Source organism: Elephantulus edwardii, unplaced genomic scaffold, assembly GCF_000299155.1.
Source record: "Elephantulus edwardii isolate Elephantulus edwardi_28Jun2011 unplaced genomic scaffold, EleEdw1.0 scaffold00003, whole genome shotgun sequence".
NCBI lineage: Eukaryota > Metazoa > Chordata > Mammalia > Macroscelidea > Macroscelididae > Elephantulus > Elephantulus edwardii.
Genome location: NW_006399753.1, coordinates 26,167,429 through 26,191,327, shown reverse-complemented (window position 1 = coordinate 26,191,327; position 23,899 = coordinate 26,167,429). Strand labels below are relative to the sequence as shown.

Below are 23,899 nucleotides of genomic sequence, written 5' to 3'. Positions count from 1 at the left end.
ACAGCTATCAGTTTCAACACACAATCCAAATCATATTTCACTTTGATATACACAAGAAATAGGATGAGGTAGACACAATTAGATGGGTATTGTACTTGAGAAATGAACACGAAAACCTGGTACCAGCAGGCAAAATTGTATGCTAAATAAGGAACCCCAAATCCAACCTATATAGGTTGCACTGGAATTGATTCTGGTTAATATCCTCATATGATTAATGAGGCCAAGAAACTAAGGTATGGCGAAGCCTACAAATAAGGCCTAAGCTCTCCCAGGTGAAGAAAGTGAAGGAAACATGAGGGAATTACATGAGTCACAGGACTTCTGAGAAGTACTCTATTTGTACTTATCTCTGTTTAGAATTAAAAGACAGTAAGACATGAGCTATATCACTAAAGAATTATTTATAAATATGGCTTAAGGGACAGTAACTTTTTTATTACTGCAAATGAGTCATAACATATACAGTATATAACAGTGAGGGAAGTATGTCACATCTTTGATACTCTTTTTTCAAAGGTTTCTGGCTAATGATATTATCTTTGTTGACTGTAAGTAAACGGAAAATAGATCTTGGTTTAAATTTCAACTTTGTATTTTCTAACTTTATTAAACTAATCAATTGATTTTTCTGTAAAATTAGATTCATACTGTTGTTGTTAAGTGCTGTCGAATTGTAGACGACTCATAGCTACCCTATGAACGAAAGACCTGAGCGCTTGTATAACTTTCATCGTTTCTCCCGGTTCATAGGGTTTCCGGAGGCAAGATATTCAGAAGTGGATGCCACTCCTTCTTCCAAGCTTGTTTTAAGCAGGGAACTCCACCAAACACTGTTCACCATGGGTAACCATTATTACATTTGATGCATCAGTGTCACAGTGTTCAGCTTCACAACAACCACGAGTTAGCTCTGTACAACAAGTGGACAGACCAGTGCTATACCACTTAGAAGAATGCTTGACCAAAAACAATTAAAACCAGGCCTGGGGGCCACAGATTAAAATCACCCACCTTTGGCTTGGTACTATTAAATTATATACTACTTTTCAGTTGATTATTAAGCTATAACATAGTTAAATATGAGTTATAAGTAAAAGCAGTAGTTATTTGAGAAGTGCTTATTAGTTGCTGATGCTATCTTGACAGAGGAAACATTAATGTTACTTACCTAGCATCAGTTCTGTTGCCACAGAGAAGGGCATACTTCTCTCCCACCAAATAATAAAAGTTCTCTACTTCTGAAAAACAAAGAAAAATGATATATTATATAGCACCTAGAGCAAGATTTCTGGAGCCCAGTTAGGCCAGTACAGAAGATGAACATCTCTCTTTAAAGCTAAAATGAAAGGAATATAAATCTTGGCCTTTCTTACTTTGAAGTCTTTTCCTTACATCTGATATCCAGGTCAACAGATCTATGGGAATTCAGATGCTTACACCAAAACTGACAAACAACGAAAATCTCTTTTAAAATTAAGGTTCAGCAAAGTGGATAAAATCAGCCAAATATGACCAGAAGTCTTGAAGGGAAAAAATAATTTACCAGGACTAAACTGTTAGAAGGACTCTTTATTCCAGGATTTGTTCCTGATGTTCCTTGTAAGCAGGAGACGCCATCCTTTTGTATCATGATTTAATCATACTCTCCTTCCATTTCAAAGTTTATTGTTCGACTCATAGTGCATGTGCATTTCAGGGTCAATTATGAGTTCTGACTTAATGGCAATGAAAGTAAGCTTATATTAATAATTTCAATGAACAATTACATTGTAGAATGGTAGGTAGCATATCTTTAGTTTTCTCTGATGAAATTTCAAGCAAGACTTTGGTTTTACTTATATATTTTTCTGATGATATTAATTAACAAGTCTTAGAAATGCAAAAGTTTAGTTCTCCTGATCTCACTTTCTGAGTATCGGAAACATTACTAACCTGATACAGAAAACTGTTGCAAAATTGTTGTATTATTTTACATAGATAGAAAATGATTTTTACCTGGAATATTATACATGTTTTCTGTTCTGTTGTGCAGTGTCTCATTCTCATTTTCCTGTGGCCACCACAAACATTTATGTTTCAGGTTGCCCATGAAGAGCCCCATACCAGTTAGAGAAAATATACTCAGAAAAAGCAGAGTTAGGATAATGACACCAGTAAGTTTCTTCACACAATTGTTCAGAATTCCTGCAAGAGACTTCATACCTGAGAAGACAAAGATTTGTTTCTGTAACATAAAATGTTGTAGTAAAGCCACATTATCAAACCATTGCTATTGTAAACACATCTCATTGAATGAAATAGATTTGTATATAAGTTTAATCATCTAAGTCTAATTAAAGAATAGAATTAAAAACTAAACATTGATGTTTTGGTATTATTGTTCATTTCTAACACCTGGAAAAAGATTTAAAACATAATATTTTAAAAGTAGCTGTTGGTTTGTTTATTTTTATTCTATAAATTGTAGCAGGCTTTTTCATTTAGTGACTGTTGTAGCAAACCTCATTTTTTTAACAAGCATAAATAAATAAAGGAAAAGAGGTAAAATGCTTGAAAATGTTGAAAAAAGTCTTTGAAATAATTTTATACTATACACCAAGTTTTAATTAACTTTAAAGGAAGTAAGTGAAATTTATTATCATTTTAATTACTAGAAAAGAGAATGCTATATTAGTATGATCTGAATAGGTGCTCTTGTAATCTAGTGGTGAGGAGTTGAGCTACCAGTCCAAAGGCAAGTGGCTCAAATCCACTAGCTTTTCTAAGGGAAAAAAGATAGATGCACAGTCATCTTCCATGCAATTTACAGTGGTTCAGTGAACAACAACATGATATGTAGGATGTATTTCTATCAGAATACTCCTTGAGGATTCAGATTTAAAGTTTAAAAACAGTATTTGCTCTAGTTATTGATGAACATATGGTCAGTTCAGAAGGAAGATACAAAACAAGAAATAAAAATAACATGTAATTGCAGCTCATAGGTGACTGAATTTTCTATTTTTGGATATAAGCTCCAAGTGTTCCTTCCTTACTTCTGCTGCCTTGTTCTCCCTTCCTATTGGTTAGTCTGAGTATATCCAGAGTTCTACTACTCAACTTAACAATGGATCAGAAAGTTAGTAGCCCTGTGATGTTTAGAAAATTAGGCATTTCTATGCATCAGCCTTCTTAAATTTAAAATGAATAGCAGCATATATTTACTATATTATTGTTAAAATTGTAAGTCCAGTTTTTAAATTATCTGCTTCTATGATTATCTTGAATGAAATAGGTCAGATAAAATCATTCTTATACTAAAAAATGTGGTATTTGGATTACATAAACTACTTTAGTTGATATAATGAAATCCATGTTTATAGCCTATTGCTGTTATTCATATACATCTAAATAATATTTTATTATAAGTAAGCTTTAAGTATTTTATTAGAATTTACATTTTTGCATCTAAATATATGATCATGTTTCAATATTGGTACATATGGTTTAAATTTATTTTAAGTGAACCTGAATCAATGTTTATAATGAAAAGACTACATACTTTTTCAAGTATTGATTTAAAAAAAATACCCACATTGACAGTTTATTAGAAAAAAAAATGAAGTCACTTTCCTTCAATGAAATTCCACCAGGATTATCAGTATCATGAACTATTTTTTTACAAAAACATATATACATAGGAATGAGGAGGACTTGTGGTTATAAGCCAATATAAATTTTCACACCAAGATAGCCAATGTCTGTAATACTGCCTTTTATTTGGAATATTCTAAAAGTGTAAAATATGGATTATTCTCCTTTATCTTGTTGTGGTGCTCGAGTATTTTATAAATTCTAAATATAAGTCCCTTGTCTGACATGTCATTACCAAAAAGTTTTTCCCAGTCTGTGGCTTCCCTTTTCACCCTGTTAGAGAAGTTTCTGGATGCGCATAGGGATTTGATTCTTAGAAGGTCCCATTCATCTATTTTATCTTCTCCTGGTTGTAAATTTTTCAGAATACTGGGAAGACTCTTTATGTTGTGGATTAGGACTACTAAAGTTTTTCCAAGCTTTTCTTGAATGAAGTTTACAGTCCTTGGTTTTAGTCCTAGGTCCATGATCCACCTTGAGTTGGTTTTTGTATATGGAGTGAGGTGGGGATCTTGAACAGACACTTCACCAAGGAAGACATTCAGATGGCCAACAAACACATGAAGAAATGTTCAAAATCCCTAGCCCTGAGAGAGATGCGAATCAAGACAACCATGAGATATCATCTCACTCCAGTAAGACTAGCAAAATTTAACAGAACAGCAAGCAACAAATACTGGCGAGGTTGTGGAGAGACTGGAACCCTTATTCACTGTTGGTGGGAGTATAAAATGGTGCAACCACTGTGGAAAGCATTGTGGCGCTTTCTCAAAAAGTTGCAAATAAAGATACCATTTGACCCAGCAATTCCACTACTGGGAATATACCCTAAAGAGACCATAAATGACATCCAAGTAGATATATGTATACCCATGTTTATCGCGGCTTTGTTTACAATAGCAAGGAGTTGGAAACAACTTAAATGCCCATCAACAAACGAATGGGTAGAGAAGCTGTGGTATATTCGCACAATGGAATACTATGCTGCATTGAAAAACAAGGAACTCATGCAATATTATTCAAAATGGGTGACCCTGGAGGACATTATGCTGAGTGAGGTATCTCAATCACAAAGGGACAAATGCTATATGGTGCCACTGTTGTAGAATGAGGCTGGCATTGGGGTGGGTGTAAGACTGAGAAAAACTGGATGAAATGTGTTTATGGCATTGAAGTCTATGGGGGAGAGAATAGTCTAAAAGTATTATATTTTAGGGCATTATTTTTATCGTAGGAGTATGCAATGAGGGTTGCAGAGTGGATTATATTTGGGGGTAGGGGGTGGGGTTTGGGGAGGTGCGGGGGGTATTGTGTACCAATGAGGGAGTTTTTCTTTTGCTTTTCAAGGAGAGGAGCAAATGGGGGGGAGGGGGAGGGGTTTGTGCAGGGAGAAGGGTGCAACAATGAATGAATGGAATCCCCAAATCTCTGTAGATGTTCATTGAAATGAAAAATAAACAACCTAAATTAAAATAAAAAATTTTATCTTCTAAAAAAAAATGTAAAATATGTCACTCCTTTAAGATGATACACAGGTGTCCCTGCTGTAAACTCCATGTAGAGTATTCTTTGTTTTATTGGTTTTGATTCACCTTACAGCTGTTAAAACTCCTTTTTTCAGTTAGTAAGGTAAACATACAAAGTGATGTTTTATGTTCTAATTATTTGAGGGAGCTACAGGAGACTGGTTGATCCAGTGAATTTGCAATTAGCTGCTAACTAAAAGATTATTGACTCGAACTTACACACAGAGTTTCTGTAGGGAGCTCTAGTGACATACTCCCTAGAGAGCTGTTCTAACCTGAAGGTGGCACCTCTCTGGTGGTTCAACTCAACCAATAGACAAAGGAGAAAGAAGAGTACGCTTCTCCAGTGAGATGTATAGCTTTGAAAATTCAGGGTCATTCATGTGTTGGCACCAATTTGAAGACAATGAGAAAGAGTGGCTCTCTCTAAGCAAGATCCAGTGAATTGTTTACATAAAGATTATAACCAAGAAAACCCTGTTGCCAGTTCTGCCTTGGACACACGGGGACAGCATGAATTGAATGTGACTAAATGGTAACTAAGCTAGACTTCATATAGGCACACACTGTTATGTGTTCCTTTTTTTAACTGAAAGTTTCATGGTTTGAACTGACCTCGAAATCTGCTTCTGAAAAGTCACAGCCATGAAAACATTCTGACACATATAGAGCTGTCATGAGTCGAAATTGACTTGAGAGCAAATTTTTATATTTTTAATAGAAAAGCAATTCTACTGTTAAGTCATAGTGACCCTCCATGGCTATAAATCTTAATGAAAGGAAACTGGCCATCTTTCTCCAGAGAAACCATTGATAGATTCAAACCATCAGGGATGCATGACCTTTATAGGCTTGCAATATATAAGCAACATGCTTTATGAACTATGTCACCAGAGTTCCTTGGGGTAAAAAAATTCCTAACAAAATAATTCTCTCTGTTTAGTTTCTTTCCTGGATTTAGAGGAGTTGTCATGCCAATGACCACTGTGATTAAACAGCTTAAACTCACCCATTCAAAAGATATAATTTGATGTACTTAATGTGTTATATATAGTATATTGTAAAAATCTCTACTGTTCATTTGTTTTAGTCATTTTGCACTGCAAGTACACAAAACAAATACATTAGGCTTTCTCATGGCAGTTGAAGTAGACTTTGTTTTTGGTGTTATTATACTTATGTTTAGTTCCTTGATGTCCCTACTATTTTGTAACACTTCTAATTCCTATCAGTCTAAACCAAAACAGCAGCAGTAACAACAAAAACTTCTCAGTGGAGTTATTGGTGGGCGGCTTTCGAGTATCTTTGGGAAAGCAACCTGTCTGTGAATTATTCATCAGCGTCTCCCATTGCAGAAGTTGCAGTTCTCCTTTACTTAGTTGGACTTCTGTGATTTTATGGCATGAGAGTGCACTTTAACAAGTACTCAGAGCAAAGAGGGGTTCATCTTACTGTGAATGTTTATTTTTTATATTTCTTTGTTCATTTTAAATTGCTTCTGGATACGATGAGGAAAATTAGCTAGGCTAGGCATTTTTCCAGATTTCTGTCTGACTCAGAAGTCCAAGAACAATTTTAAAAGCTCTTATTTAAGATATGAAGTAGTCAAAATTAATAATGTGCTTTTATTGATACACTGATATCATATTGTGATCTATGTTGATAACCTAAGTTTAGAACCTTTCTTAGTGACAGTTGATTGTGATTTTCTCCCTACCTTTCCCCACATTTAATTTAATTATTAAATAATACCATGATTTGAAAACTGAAGCAATGTTCTATTTTATGCATTCTTTAGCAACCAAACAGCAGTATACATGTATACTTGAAAATACACAAACCAAAGAAGACAAGAAGCTTAGTGTTATGTCTTACCATGATTTAAAGGTATAATTTTCAAAACCCTCAAAGTTCTTACAATATTAAGTATTGAAGCAGATCCTGGAAGTGAATATCTTGCTACAAACCTGTGAAATTAAATTATAGTTACTAAAAATTCATATTGAATCTATAATTCTTCTCTTCAACTTTCTATACACTTTGGAATTGAGTTTTGAAACTCTTAATCCAATCATATCCTTGCTTTCAATACTCAATTTTACATATAATTCTAGTTTTATTATTGATTAGAAAATAAAATATTTTATCAAGATATGTAAAGATCATACAAATCTTTAAATCAAAGGGAATCTGAAGTTTGACATCATGAATATTCATAATTTCTTACTAAATGCTGCATAATATATTCACTCACTTGTATAATTTACTGTATCTGAAAAGCCACTGGAGAGTCAGCTATTGGTCACCTCTGACTTGATGATACACAACAACAACATATTGTATTCCTAGGAGTGTTATTATAGTCACTGAAAATACATCAATCTTCAAAATTAACAAAACTAGTAAAGGTGTGATATTTATTTTACATATTTAATATTTAAACATTTGATAATGATAATGATAAATGATGAAGGTAAAGGCAATAATTATAAGAGGAGAAGTATGTTGAAGATTGATTTCTGGACTCTACCATGTACTAGCTCTGTGACATGAGAAAATGACTTAATCTTCCTTGTCTTTGTTTTCTTATCTGCAAAAGGATGAATACTTCTTGGTTCAGAAGCTTTTATTATCAAGATTAAATTAATTTATGTACATAATGTGTTTGCAAGAACATTCAATATACAGTAAGTGTTCTCTAAGTTAGCTAACCACAACCACAGTAGTAGTGATACTAATAGAAGCCATCTCTCTCTCTCTCATTGCCATCAAAGTGGAAGTGAAAGTGACTCCCCAGGGGTTTTTGGAGGGTGTACACCACACAGGAAGAGATTGTCCATCTTTCCCTCTCAGAGTTACTGGTGGATTCAAACCCATTACCTTTAGGTCAGCAACAACACTCCTAATGGGCTACACCAGAGCTTCTCTGAGTCATACTCAGGATAAAATAGCATTAGTATTATTTTTCTAATTGCTAGTAATCTGACATCTTTCTTAAAATCTTTCCCAAAGTTATTTCTTAAAAAAAGTTTAACAAAAAACATGAAAGTAGACATTATTTAAAATATATATGCATTATAGGATTTGATGCCGGGGATTATTTTTTTAAAAAAATATTTTAGCTCCAAAATATTGGCTAGAGACATTAAAAATGTTGATACAAAAAGCATTATAATAAAGTGCTGCATTACAATATATTGTCGTTGTTGTTGTTAAGTGCTATCGAGTCACAGGTGACTCACAGAGACTTTATGAACAAAAGTCCTGGACACCTCCTATATAACTTTTGTCCTTTCTCCAGGTACAAAGGGTTTCCAGAGGCAAGCTATTGTGGAAGTGGATGCCACTCCTTCTTCCAAGCTTGTTTTAATCAGGAAGCTTCACCAAACACTGTCCACCATGGGTAACCATTCTTGCATTTGACTCATCAGTGTCACAGACATTACAATATATGTACATTTAAAATACTCTTACTCTGTTATTTAAAATATTTACAAAACTGGAGTAATGTAGTTAAGTGAAATTTTGATTTGGGACTGAGACTTAAATATTCCATAAGCCTATCCTTAATATTCAGGAGATTCTTAAAGTAAAATGTACAATTTGCTCTTTCTTGGCTCCACTAGAAAATGGAAATAATACTCCATAATTTTCATTTTCACTGTACAGTTGAGGATTTGCTCACTTGCAGCTTCCAAAAACATCTCTCTGTGATTTTGATTTACAAAATATCTTTTAGTCATAAAATTTCCTGAGTCAGTAAACTTTGTAGGCTTCAGCATTTCTTAATGAAAAGCAGTCACTTAGAAACATGTTAAGGATGTTTGTAACTTACTCACTCGAACAAAGTGACGCTGAAGTCAAGCCCGTTCCATGGATCACCAACAAAAGAAAAAGGTCCAGCCCAAATGCCTCTTGCAATGAGTTTTACAAGTATTTCCATTGTGTAAATTCCAAGCAAAGTATCCCTGTGGAAATGTTTTATATACATGTTAAAGGGGAGAGCAATTCACTGGGAACTAATTGGCATTTGAGAATCAGCTGTTAGAAAAGTGGCAAGCGTGTTTAGCAGGTCACGTCCTACTTATTATAACTGATTTGAAACTCTCCACTGGGCTTGTAAATGGCAGGAAGGAGACTGCCCATCTGTCTCCCACAGGGCCCCTGATGGACTGAACCGTCCCAGAGACACCACCTCTCTACAGACTATGCCACCTGACAACCCTACTGGCAGGCCAAAAGCAACCAATAATCATCAATCTGAGACAACCAAAAACACAAAGCGTCCTTGAGTTTTAAGATAAAGTTTTAGATTTGGCTTCTAGTGGGGGTCAGTCAGGTCTATGATATTAATCATTAAATTTTACTAGTCCTAGCTGAGAAATGGTCAGCCTAAAACACAAACCCAGTGCCATTGAGTCAATTTAAACTTATAGCAACACTATATAGGACAGTGTAGAACTACCCCACTGGGTTTCCAAGGTGGTAAATCTTTATAGGACATACCACTTCATCAATCTCTCACAAGTGGCTGGGGATGCGAACAGATGAACTCTCGGTTAGCTGTTCAGCCCTTAACATACTGCGCCATCAGACTTCACTTAGAGGTGAGAGTCTTACTCACATACCCATTTATTTAAATAATTAAAATATCAATACTGAATTCACCTCCTCTAGAAATCATATTGTTGTTGTTGTTGCTGATTTCAACCAAGCATAGTGACCCCATAAACAAAAGGCCTGAAGCCCTTCCACAGCCTTCGCCATTTATCCAGGTTCACAGAGTTTCCAGACGCATGCTGTGTAGGAAGGGGATGCCACTCCTGTTTCCAAACCTGTCTAAATTGGGAGCTCCACCAAACACTGCCCACCATGGGTAACTGTTATAGCATTTGACACCTCAACGGCACAAGATTCAGCATCACAGCAACTCTGGGTAACCTCAGTAGAGCATATTGATAGAAGAGTGCTGTACCACTTAGAAGAATGTTCCTCTAAAATATAATAAGAATTGATTTTTAAATACAAAGGCCCTCCCTAAGGTCTTGTTGAAAAATATGGAACGCTTCACGAATTTGCATGCCATCCTTAAGCAGGGCCATGCTACTCTTCTCTGTATCATTCCAGTGTTAGTATATGTGCTGCAAAGCATGTATTAACCGAATTTTACGAATCACTTACAAATGCATTTAGCAATATTTTTAAGGATCTTTGATATCCCAATAGTTAAACACAAGGCTGCTAAACAAAAGGTTAGTGGTTCAAACGTACTCAGTAGCTTAATAGGAGAAAGACATGGAGATCTTCTCTGATGCAAATTACAAGCTAGAAAAACCCTATGAGGAAGTTCTATTATGTCACGAAGCTGCTGTGCAAACCAAGTCATCCCATTTAACAACAAAAGCAACAAGTTAGTATTCTTACAAGTTCCCGTTTTACTCATTAACATCATCTCACTTTAAGAATGCAATTAAGGTTGTTTGGGGTAAAACTTGAGAAAGGTCTTCTTATCTAGAAAATATAATGGCCTTCTACATTGTGCTCTAACATAAAACAAATTACTCAAAAATAAAAAACAAATTACTCTTAAAAACTTTCTTAATGAATTAAAAGGGATCTTTTGAGTTCAAAGCAAAGTGTAGGATTGTAGCAGGTAGACACTTTAAATGTATCAAGCACTGTGTGTGTGAAATATGGGTGATCTCCAATAAAAGATTTGTACTTTGAAAACTCAATGGAGGGTAGCTTTAAATCAGGTTCCACTGTCACCAGCAATTTCCCCCCTTTTTTAATCTTTATAAAAGCAGAGTTCCATATCTCTGTCCCATGGAGTATCTGGTGTGTTCAAATAATGAACCTTTAGGTTAGCAATTAAGCATTTAACAACAACATTGCCAAAATTCCGTGTGTGTGTGTGTGTGTCTGAACTGATGCCAATTCATGGAGACTGCATGTATGTAGGAGACAAATTGTTCTCTCCGTAGGATTTTTCAAGGCTATAACCTTCTTTAAGCAGGGCATCAGACCTTTTTTACTGAAACATCTTTCATTAGAAAAACAAAACAAAACAAAACCCCCCAAACACACAAGTCATTGCTATTATGTCTGAACTGACTCATAGCGGACCTTTCATTGGCTCTCTAAAGTTATAGATCAAATAGGAGGAGATTGCTCATCTTTCTCTCAAAAGCCATTGGTGAATGTGGACAGTCAAAGATGCAGCCCCTGAGTCAGCAGAGCAACATCCCACGTCCAGTGCTAACAGTGCTGCCAAGGAGAGCTCCGACCAAACTTTTGGTTATTAATTAAACTGTTAGTTATTTATGTCACTAAGAATTACTATTTATATACACACAGACATACACATATAAAATTAATCAGTTTTCAGATATACAGAAATTCCACTGCCATCAAGTCAATTATGATTCAAAGTGACCTCATATAGGAGAGAGTAGAATTCTCTAACAGTATTTCTAAAGCTCTACCTATTGATGTAAGCATAGCGTCTTATCTTTTTGTAGAGCAACTGGAAAATCTGAAGTATTGACCTTCTAATTAGAAGTTCAATGTTTAAAATATATTTGCATATGTATACACACACATACTTGAAAAAATTTATTCATTCATTCTTGTATTGATATATAAATTATATATCAGTGATAATACAAAGTATGATTATTAGATTTTTGTTACAGATAAAATATACATATAATAATTTTAATAATATGCATATCATTTAATAAAATATATATACAATTTAATGCAATACAAAAAAATACATGTAACAAATGAGATATATAATAAAATGATAGAACTTACTCTAATATTGCTCTCCAATACGCAAAATTAGTCATAGTCATAAATACGCAGTCAGTCAGGACACTAATTAAAATTAGCAATCGGAAAAAGGTAGGTTATAGTCAAGGAATAACAGATAATAATGTTATAAAAACATATTTATATAGTTATAAAACATATTTATATAGTCTGTTTATATTTATACATAGATAAGATAAATTATTTACTTTTATGAAAATATATATTCTTTATTGAAAAACAATGGAATTAATGTTTTTAATATTAATACTCTGTGTACTAGAAGATATATTTTAAGTATGAACTATTACCAAACCAAACCTATTACAGTTGATTCCAATTTTAATATACTTATAGGACAAAATAGAACGGCTTTATAGAGTTTTAAAGAATATAAATCTTCATAAAAGTAAATGGCCACATCTTTTTCCTGTAGAGTGGCTGGTGGGTTCAGAGTATTGACTTTTTAAAAATAGCCAACAGTTTAACCAGGGCTCCTCCAAGGTTCCTTAGAATGGTCATAACTCATATATCAAAGTGACTTTTTCAAAGCATATAATAACTACAGAAGTATTTGAATAATAAATAAATATCTGCAAGTGGTACTGGCAAAGTATAAAATACAATCAATAAGTCAATTGAAAAGGATATGGATGTACCAAAACCTTAATCATTATTCTTCTAGTGGGACTGAAAGGTGACAAAGTACACCAGGTAGAGGTGGCATTGAACCTGAAGATTGTTCTCCTTTTATTTATTATCATGAATGTCTGTAGAGGGGAAAAAGAATACCACATGGAATTAGAATGCAGAACCATAATCAATTATACAATGCATTATCAATGACTATTGCCGTCTCAGACCCTATCAACTTTATTTTATTATACATTTAAATTTTATACTAAATCAAATAGGAAAGATTTACACAAACCATTTAAATTCACAATTAGACTTCCCTGCTGTTTTTTCTTATGCTAATGTATTATCCAAGACAGCTACTACACACCAAGATCTAGGCCACTCCACACGCTAACTATGCAAGAAAATTATATCTTGCTGGTTTACAGAGACTCAGTGATGAGTACTAGAGGTAGTATGTCTCTAAAATAATAAATAAAAAACAGTAAATTTTATTTTGAAGCAATGTTTGAGGTTAAAAAATATGGAATAATCAATGCATTGCAATATTACACTCATGATTAGTAACAATATTTAGAATAAAATGTCTACTTGTTTGATATTATAGCTGTAAAGATGTGTCACTCCTTTACTCCTTTGACTATCATATTAAGTAAATACTTGTTGATATCTTCTTAGGTCATTTTATCTCCCAAAATTTGCAACTTAACTAACAGAATTCCAGTTATACCACCTCCTTGTCTAATCTCCATTCAGAACCAAGCTCTTCTTTTGACTGTTCATAAGATGTATTCACATTGTCTTAAAGTTTTTCAAGTCATGACTCAAATTTCACTTTCTTAATTAAGACTCTTTTGGCTTTGATAATTCATATTGATTTCTGCCTTTTCTAAACCTAACTGTTCCTATATGTAGGATTTTTGTGTTCTCATATTGTTTACATGTTTGATAGTAGTTGTCTTCTTATTCCAGAAATAAAATAGGGCGAAAAGAAATAAAAGTCATAACTAATATTTATGTTGATTTTACTTTTTAAAATATTGAACAACTTCTTAAATTTAACACTTTAAATGACTGAGGATATTTTAGGCATTTTGGGGATACATAATAATTGTCAACTTTAAGCAATTCATCATCATGATGATATAAAATCACTTGCTTATAGAAAGCATCTGATATCCTTTGGTTAATTAATAAATACTTTTAAAATGTATTTAAAAAGTATAGCTTGCATCCCAGAGACAAGCATTATTTTAAGAAGGGGAACATTGTCCATGCGTTTGAGAATAGGACCCCAGCAACAAATGGCACTGCTTTGTAATCTGTACATTTTGAGAACAGAATTTAAGTCATGGTACATCAGTGGCTACAGAATAGTTTTAATGTAAATGTGACAGGAACCTTTCCTGTTGGCTACTCAAGTCAAGCTGTTAATTTTTATTTTTTTAAATTGTTGCCTCCACAGACAGAAGTTACTTCTAATCTTATTCAAGCCAGGTGTTTTTTAACACCAGAATCTGGTGCTTTACTACAAACCTGCTGCCCTCCTAAAGGATGTCAAGTAAAGGAAATTAACATCAAGGTCCCATGCTTGAAAAATACTCTGAAGAACTTTGAATTCTGTGGGTATGAACATTAAAAGTCAAACTGAAACTTCCTGCCCAAATCCCAAACAAAACAGAAATTAAAAATGGGGAGGAAAGAGATTCATTAGTGGTCTTAGTTTTTTGCAAGACAGTTGGGGGTGGGGGCAGAAAAAAGACTTAAAGAGAGTTTAGTCAAGTTATCTTTATGATTTGACTATGAATTTTAAGTCCATGTTTTAATATTAGTGGGAAATTGCAAAGACATTCCTTCTAACATTTTAATATTCCTTTTATTAAGGGTCTCAGGGAGGGTAATTAGTCAGCCATATTTATTTTCCAGAAGTATAAAGAATTACTGTTTTTAATTAACTTTTTAAAAAAAAAATTAAATGCCACCAAACTCATGTGGATTGCACTGCTTTTCGAACCAGTAAGTGTTGAATATCAAGCACTTTGTTCAAAAACACTGTGTTCTTTTTCAAAATTAGTTTCATGTAAAGTGATTGAATCCCCAGATTAGTGGAAAAAGCTGATAAACCAGCTACTCATAGGCTGCTAACTAAACTTCATTGCCAATGTCTTGGTTTTTCAGTTTTGCCTCCAAGATAAAATAGGGAAGGGGTGGCGAAGAGGAGGAGTGCTCTAGAACTAGTGGAATGAAACTGCCATTTTGGTGGAAACTGCAACTAGTGGTAGAAGCTGTCCAAGTCATCCAGTGTTACTGGCTAGTCTGTTAGCTGCTATTTAGTCTTTTGAGGTGGTGTAGGAACTTCAGATTTTTAATTTCTGAGATTAATGACGTCCATCAGGCATGCATTCTGGAAATGGAATCTGTAAATTCTGTTTGTTTTTTTTTTCTTTGGGGTTTGGGGTTTTTTGTTTTGTTTTTTTGGGGGGAGTTTCATGCTAAAGTGTCAATTGGTGGTTTTGTGAACTGGTCAGAAATTCACAGGTCTTTAATGTTTTGGGGAAATTTATTTTGGACACTGCTCTTTGTCTAGCAAATAAAAGATGTTAATATATTCCTGTTACTGGCATGTGCACGACTATATTATTAGAAGCCACTTTATCATTTTTCTGCTTTAAATAGAAATGTCTATTTATGAATTCTGCTGTAGTTTTTTCACAAATAAAATAGTAAAATTAAAAAAAAATCACTTGCATAACAGTATACTATAATAAAAAATAATTGAAAAGAAACCAGGAAAAAATAAATTTTAATAAAAATTTCAAATATGTATTATTGTTGTTATTGTGTGTATCATCAGGTTGGAACTGACCCAAAGCTGATGGTTCAGGGGGTTTTCAGAGGCAGTAAATCACACAGGAGAGATTGGCCATTCTTCTGTAGAGCAGCTGGTAAATTCTAATTGCATGTCTTTGGGATTGTGGTGCAGCTTCTTACCACTAGGCCACCAGCAGTCTTAAAAATGAACTATATGATACTTTCTTTTCTAATTTACTTATCTATAAACACTGCTTATCCTCTTTGTTTCATTCTACCAATAAGTACAGGCATATAGTCTCCAGTTTACATTCTATTTATAGACAACTCCTACTCGCTTTTTAAGTCAATTTGTGTTGGACAATGAAGCAAGACATGAACAGTCTTTAAAAAGTTTTATAAGTTGTCAGTTTGGCAGGTACCCAGAACTGAAAAAAATAATGGGTCATAACTGGGATGTTAGACTCAGAGGCGGCCTTTCAGGAGTTTGATGTGTGATATTGGTGGGACTTTAAAATGAGGAAAAACCAGATAAATTATGCATACTGCATTCAAACAGATGAGGGAGAGAATAGTTTAAAAGCAATATATTATAGGATATTATGGTTATCATAAGAGTCTGGAATGAAGGTTACAGAATGGAGTATACTCGGGGTGGAGGGTGGTGCGGGGGGATTGAATACCAATGAAGGAATTTTTCTTTTACTTTTCAAAGACAAGAGCGAACTTGGGGGTGGGGGTGAGTGGGGGGTTGGGGAGAAAAGTGCAACAGTGAATGAATGGAAATCCAAAATATCTGTAAATGTTCATTAAAATGAATCTTAAAAATTGTAGTACTGGTAGGACTGTAGCAGTGATGCACATTCTATGTGGTGCAGCTAGCTACTATTTTTGAGTAGGAGTCCATCATATTTGAGCAGTGCTGTCCTCTTTGATGGGCAGCACCACATGGGACTGTGCTCTAAATCAGACGATGAGACATTTAGTTGCTGTGTAAACATGTCTGCTCTTCTTCATAAGAGTGACATTAAGTTCCTACCAAGACTTCAATTCATTTTTCTATTCCACCTATCTTAATGCTTCACCATAACTAAAAATTTGAATCTGTGCAGGTGATGCTTCTATGGCCATTACTATACCAGGTAGAGCTGGTTTGAAACTATGACTAATTCTAAGCAACCGGGAAACTGTTCTCTTTCATACCTTGGAGACTACTTGTACATTTTTTTACCTGTCTGGAATGTAAAACAATAGTAATAATAATAATAATAATAATGTCACAATAAATACAATAATTCTCACGTTTTTATTGTAGTATGGATCCACATCTTCCAAGGGCACTGAAACCATTCCTGGAGAAAGGTTTCCATAAGCAAATGGAAGCTCTTTGCCAACTTCCAAGCTAACATTTGGCTGTAAGTCATCTTCCTGTTCTTCATTGCATTTTTTAGCAATCCGTTGCTTCATAAATTCAAGAGACTCTTTGGTAAAAGGGACAAGGTCCTTAGGTTCTGGTGAGGCCAACATTTCCAATTTTGCACCTATAATACATGAATTTGCTTTAGCTTTATGTAAATTTGATGTATATACTTACAGAAGATTATGATATGAAGAAAAGAGACCAATAAGCTGAATATAAACATTCAAAGAATATCTTCCTGAATTTTGTAGAAATTGAAGTTGTCATAAGTAGCTTTTATTGTACTTATCTGAGACTTAATTTCATGACTAATTCATTACATTTCTATAAATAAACATTGTCTGCTTTATCTTTTACTAAAATAGGTCTTTCAATTTTTTCATGCTAAAAAGTAAAGTATATGGTTACTAGAGATAATTTTCTGCTCAAAACCAGTAGACTTGTTCCTATAACACAGTCCACCTAGCATGATGAATGGAATAGGATGACCAGTTTTGGGAGCAGGGAGTCCTGGGAAATCCTTATGCGTTGACTTGACCTTTGTGGGAATAAGGTTGAATAAGGGGACCAGCTAGTATAAAATACAGAAGGAAGTGTGGACTCTTGAGTTGTAGGTATGTTGACTAAAACCTAACTAAATGAAGAGATGTTTCTTTCTGTGACCTAGTGTTGATTACTGTTACCTGATGGTTTGCTCTGGACTGTTTATAGATGTTGATTCAACTGTAATGGAAAATTCTTTGTAGAAAAAAACATGCTTGTTTCCTCAGAGTACTGTTTTGAAAAGACAAGGCAAATTAAAATTTGGCTGTCTAAAATAGGAGGATTAGACATAATGTATAAAATGTCAAAGTTATATAGTTCCCTAAGCATAGACAATGGTAAAGGAAAGGTTGATCCTATATATAAAAAGAATCAATGGCTAGAAAAGCCAGAGGTTGGGCTGTGGTGTTAGCCTAAAGTTGGCTTTTTAGCCATTACCTTAGCGCCTTCTGGGCTCTCGCTACCTTAACTGCAGACACATGGTCTTGCAAATCATCAACAGCTCTGGTAGTAAGATAAGAGAGTGCCTCCCACACACTATGACAAGACTTGAAGAAGACTGGAGTAAGACCCAGGTAAGGGTGAGACCTTGGTGATGGTGATGGAGAGATTGTAGCATTACTGTGGAAAAACCGTGGTAAGGTGTAACCAGAAGAGCTCTAAGATAAAGGCCACATTTAAAGGTTTTTGATGTTCATGCCAGATGATGAAGGGAAAATCTGACTGCTAAACTGAAACAGGAGTCTGGATTACTTGAGGAATTGTGCCTTGGGACTTATGGAGTAAAACTTGGATTTGCATTGGGTTACATTTTTTGTGTCACTCACTCTCCAACTTCTTTCCCTAATAAACCTCATTCTTGGTACCACAACTGTGATTAAATCTGTGCGTTAACAGCAAATAAGGAAACCTCTTGTTGCTGGTGTGGCTCTAGAGGCACCAAGAGACTGGGCTACAGGCTCTTTATCTGCTTTCTGCTCTGAAGTGTTGTTGTTGTTGTTGTTACGTGCTGTAGAGTCACTTGTAACTCATAGTGACCCTATGTACAAGAGCCCTAAACCCTGCTCTATCCTGTGCCAAACTCACTGTCTCTGACACACTTACCCCCACCACCCCACTCCCTGAATCGATCCATGTCATCGAGGGTCTTCCTCTCCTGTGCCGTCCCTCCACTCTCCAAAACATGATGTCCCTCTCCAAGGATCAGTCCCTCCTTGCAACATGCCCAAAGTATGTCAGACGAAGCTTCAGAATCCTTGACTCCAAGGAGCAGCCTGGTTTTCCCCTCTCCATAACAAACCTGTTTGTTCTCCTAGACATCCATGGTATATTCAACACTCTTTTCCAGCACCACAGTTCAAAGGCATCCATACACTTTCTATCATCCCTAGTCACTGTTCAGCTCTCCAATGCATAGCATGCAATTGTGAAGACTATAGCCCGGATCAGGCACACCTTAGTTTTCAGCCTGATGTTGTTGCTCTTCAGTACTCTGGGGAAGTCCCTGACAGCTGACTTTCCCAATGCAATTCACCTCTTACCTTCCTGGCTGCTGGTACCAAGAGATATGGTGGTGGAGTAGGGAAATGGGTGGGTCAGAATACACGTGGCAAGGGAGGGTAGCAACATTCAATCTATTGGTCATTTCTCTAATTGGGTAAATGTCTTTTATCTTCTCTTTTCTGTAAAATGCTTGTCTCACAGATACTATTATAAAAAACCAAACCAAAACAAACCACAAATTAAGACATACTAGAAAGAAGGATTGGAAATCCACTTCTGAAATAACAGGCCTTTGAAAACCCTATGTTCCTGCAGTGGTGAGGGTATGTGCTATTTTCACTTTCTCTGACCCTTTCAGAAAGACACTCATGATTCTGTGCCCTCATCTCCCATATCTGTTCCTTTTACAACTGGTGTCAGATGTGGGATTTATTAAGGACATTGGAGAGTGGGAAGGAAAAGAATATCTTGCAATACAAGTCTAGGTTTAGTCCAGAAGTCCTATGCCAGATCAACAGCAAAATACAATTCCTTAATTAGTTAAAGTACTAGTTTCACTTCAGGAACACAAATTCAATAAGCCTCTGGTTTCCACAATTACCCACCAAGGTTTGACTCAGAGGAATTTTAAGTTAGCTTCTCTTTCAAGCATCTATCAGGAAGAGCACAACCTTTAACTGTGGCCAGCACAAATGTAAGAAGCCTTAGGTAACACCTTGCCACATTTTCTTCATAGCAAAGCCTCAGTCTCTCCACCACCATCACCAAGGTCTTGCTCTCACCAGGGCCTTGCTCCCATCTCCCTCAAGTGGTTCTGCCCAGTATGAGAAGCACTCTCTCTCTCTCTTACCCTAATCTCACAGCTGTTGACAATTTGCAAGACTTTATGTCTGCAGTTATGGTAGCTGGAGACCAGAGAGAACTACAGTAATGAGTAGAAAAGCCAACTTTAGGCTCACCTCACAACTAGTTAATATGCTCTCAGATGCATTTGACCACTAACTGAATTTTTCTTCCCTAACTACATTCTTTATTGGCTCTAGGCTATGGTCTCCTGTCTCTCAATTTATGTTTTATCCATTTCCCTTTAATCAGGTTTTTAATCCTCCTTAAATTATTACTCCCCCCTCATTTACATTCATCTCTGTGGCAAGTGCATGGGATTTTGGAGACTAATTTTCTCTGTTTGTTGATATATACCAAGTATATTTCCTAAAACTCTGTCTCTTTTAGCTGTCTGAGTGGTGATTTCACTAAAGTCAGCAATTTATCAAGGAAAAACAGAGTTCCTTTACTTTCCCTCTAGTTAGTCTTATTTTTAAATTTTGTAGTTATTGTGAAAATAAAAACACAAACACATATTATTACTCTGGATTCTAAGAAGTTTTTGTCTTTTTCATTAATCTGACTAAGCGATTTTTCATTATTCCCATCATGCCTTCAAGACTGCCTATTGCTTGCCTATCTCCTACAAGGTAGTTGCCCTTGTACTTCTATCTCTAGGTTGCTCTATTAGCCTTTTGCAGGTCTTCACCTCTAGTCTTTGCCTATAATAAGTCATGCTAAAATCTCTTGAAATAGTCTTCACTAAATATAGCTTCATGTATTAATTCTTTAGGAATCATTTTCTTTCATAGAAAAAAAAATGTGTTGTTACTAATCCCCTCCAGCCCATTTTTTATCAAAGCTTAAAAGATATTACTTAGAGACAACTAATTAATTCCCCTTTATTTGCTACTTTCAAATGCTTCTTGTAATTTTGTCGTTATAACAAAAAGCAAACAACCCATTGCTTTCAGGTAAGAACAGATCCATAGCTACCTCTCTGGTGGGTTTTCAGAAGTTGTGAATTTCAAAGAAGAGACTGTCCATCTTTCTCCCTCACAGCAACTCGTGGGTTTGAACTATGGGCCTTTGGGTTGAAAGTATAACTCTTTAATCACTAGCCACCAGAAATTATTTTTATTATTATAATCAAGGATAAGTTTATACTCGATATCACAGTATTTTACATGTGATATTTTACCTTTTCTAGTATTGGCACTACCTGAAATCCTTCTATAAAGCTCTTCAGGAGAAAAGTCATATACATGTGCATATTCTACTATGCAGTTTTTCACTGTTTTACAAAATTGAGTTTTTTAATAATTTAATCAACTAAATGTCTATCAATAATAAGTAAGACATTTAATCTTAATGGTCTAACAATCATTTTAAGAATCAGATGCCTACTACATGTATAGGCAAATAATTGTTATATGGAGTCCAGTCAGAACTAACTGTAGCTGACTCTCCAATGGGTTTTCAGATGCAGTAATTCACACAGGATGAGATTACACATCTTTCACTAACTGAGCAGTTGATAAATCCAAACCATGTGCTTTTGGGTTGGCAATGCACCTTCTTACGAATGGGCCACCAGAGTTCCCCATTTGTACAAGCAGAAGATTGTAATTATTCGGAAGATGCAAGATCTCACATTCAAGGAAAGGACACATACTCTATTGTGGGAAATAAAAATTAAAAACCTGTGGTTTATGCCTTTTATGGGATCACAGGTAAGTATTTGCTTTTTCTTTCAGTATCTCTTGCACTTTTCCTGAACAATCACTTCATTTATTTACTTCTAAGTAGGCACATAGATCCTCACATCTATTTCAATTTTCAGTTTCAATTCTGCATCATCTCTCAGACTCTTGTTCAAAATCCCTAGCTCTAAGAGAGATGCAAATCAAGACAACTATGAGATATAATCTCATTCCAGTAAGACTAGCAAAATTTAACAGAACAGCAAGCAACAAATGCTGGCGAGGTTGTGGAGAGACTGGAACTCTTATTCACTGTTGGTGGGAGTGTAAAATGATGGAACCACTGTGGAAAGTGGTATGGCACTTTCTCAAAAAGTTGCAAATAGACCCAGCAATTCCATTACTGGGAATATAACTTAAAGTGACCATAACTGACATCCAAGCAGATATATGCACACCCATGTTTATCGTGGCTTTGTTCACAATAGCAAGGAGTTGGAAACAACCTAAGGGCCCATCAACAAACGAATGGATAGAAAAGCTGTGGTATATTCACACAATAGGATACTATGCTGCATTGAAAAACAAGGAACTCATGCAATATTATTCAAAATGGGTGACCCTGGAGGACATTATGCTGAGTGAAATATCTCTGTCACAAAAGGACAAATACTATATGGTGCCACTGTTGTAGAATGAGGCTGACATCAGGGTGCAGGTAAGACTGAGAAAAACTGGATAAATTATGTATACTGCATTTAAGCCGATGAGGGAGAGAACAGTTTAAAAGTAATATATTTTAGGGCATTATGATTATAATAAGAGTCTGGAATGAGGGTTGCAGAGTGGAGTATACTCGGGGTGGGGTTGTGCGGGGGGATTGTATACCAATGAACGAGTTTTTCTTTTGCTTTTCAAGGAGAAGAGTGAACTGGGGGTTGGGGTGGGGTGGGTGGGGAGAAAAGTGCAACAGAAAATGAATGGAAATGAAAAAAAAAATGCTCTGATTGATATAACTCATCATTTATTCTTTATCTAGTCAGTTGTATCCATAAAATCATTTTATAATAGTACTGGATACTTGGGTCCATGGCCCTCAAGGGATTTTGCAGACCTTGAGTGAGAATCCATTATAAAGAGATACAGACTAAGAAGTGAAGCCTATGTCTATTTCTAGCTTTGTGGTATAAAAACTCAAAATAGTTCATCTTAGAAATACATTTATTTAGCAAATATCTTAAGATGATGTACAAAACTGACACTTAATAAAAGTCTGCTGATCATTATTCATATACATCAGGTACACAGATAAGCATGCATATGATAGCATACCATTTATCACACTCTATTGGAAGGAAATCAATATATTTTCATAAATGTAAGTACATTTTATGAGCCATTTAACATTATATTTACATATTTTTTAATGATCTATGATCATGAGAAGCATTAACTACTATATTATAGAATATCACAGTGATGATCTATAAGGCACATCCTGAGTGTTTTCACTGTTCTGCCTTTACAGTTCTTCTGCTTCTTGCCTGAACAGTTATGACTTGATAATCTTAGTATTTTATTATCTCTAATCTACTCCTTCTATCATATTTATGTTTTTTTGAGTAAAAGGACTAACAGATTCCATATGTCAAAAAAAAACTAAATAAGCTTTATAATATTACTGTTGGCACAGGGATTTCTTTTTTTTTAAAAAAAAAATAAACTCTTGCTAGTGTCTTTTCAAAATCTTCTCATCAGAATTCTAGATTATTTAATTAAGAAAATGAAGGAGTACACACATTTAAACCTAAGAACATCAATTCATGAAATATCTCACAACATGAAAAAAAGATACGCTGGCTATTATAAATAGATATAAAAGGTTTCAGAGTTACTTTTCAAAAGCTATTGGCTAATGCATATGGAACACCCGCGTTTTCTGTATATGCCCTATTGAATATATGAATAATTTAAGTTGTGGCTGACAAATAGCCTAGTAAAATAAAATTTAAAAAAACAGAAACCATGAAATTAGACCTACATTCAAATCCTCAACTCCTTTATGACTAATCTGATGCATCTCACTCAGCTTACTTAATACCTGTTTTCTCAGTCATGTAATTGGTATTTCTCCATAAATTAAGGAAAATTAAACTAAAATAATATGGAAAAGAATGTATAATACTTATTATCATACATATTGTTGGGAAGTAAGTCGTTGTTGTTATGTGCTGTCGAGTCACCTGAGACTCATAGCGACCCTATGTACAACAGCCCTAAACTTTGCCCTATCCTGTGCCAATCTCACCATCTCTGACGCACCTACACTCATGCCCCAGTCACTGAATCAAGCCATCTCATCAAGGGCCTTCCTCTCCTGCGCTGTCCCTCCACTCTTCCAAGAATGACGTCCTTCTCCAAGGACTGGTCCCTCCTTGCAACATGTCCAAAGTATGCCAGACGAAGCTTCAGAATCC

At 35.1% G+C, this 23,899-nt stretch overlaps 1 protein-coding gene across 1 annotated transcript in view; it reads right to left on the bottom strand.

The window, feature by feature from the left end:
- The window catches only part of SCN7A (sodium channel, voltage-gated, type VII, alpha subunit), a 71,510-nt gene extending 54,555 nt beyond the window's left edge, over positions 1-16,955 (bottom strand). The window contains exons 1-7 of the mRNA XM_006879481.1: positions 16,731-16,955; positions 12,630-12,748; positions 11,982-12,071; positions 9,002-9,130; positions 7,038-7,129; positions 1,999-2,205; positions 1,172-1,241 (exon numbers count right to left, since the gene is read on the bottom strand). Of these exons, the coding sequence (XP_006879543.1) occupies positions 1,172-1,241; positions 1,999-2,205; positions 7,038-7,129; positions 9,002-9,130; positions 11,982-12,071; positions 12,630-12,748; positions 16,731-16,955 (932 nt within the window). The remainder of the gene's footprint in view (positions 1-1,171; positions 1,242-1,998; positions 2,206-7,037; positions 7,130-9,001; positions 9,131-11,981; positions 12,072-12,629; positions 12,749-16,730) is intronic.
- Positions 16,956-23,899: the final 6,944 nt, after the last annotated feature.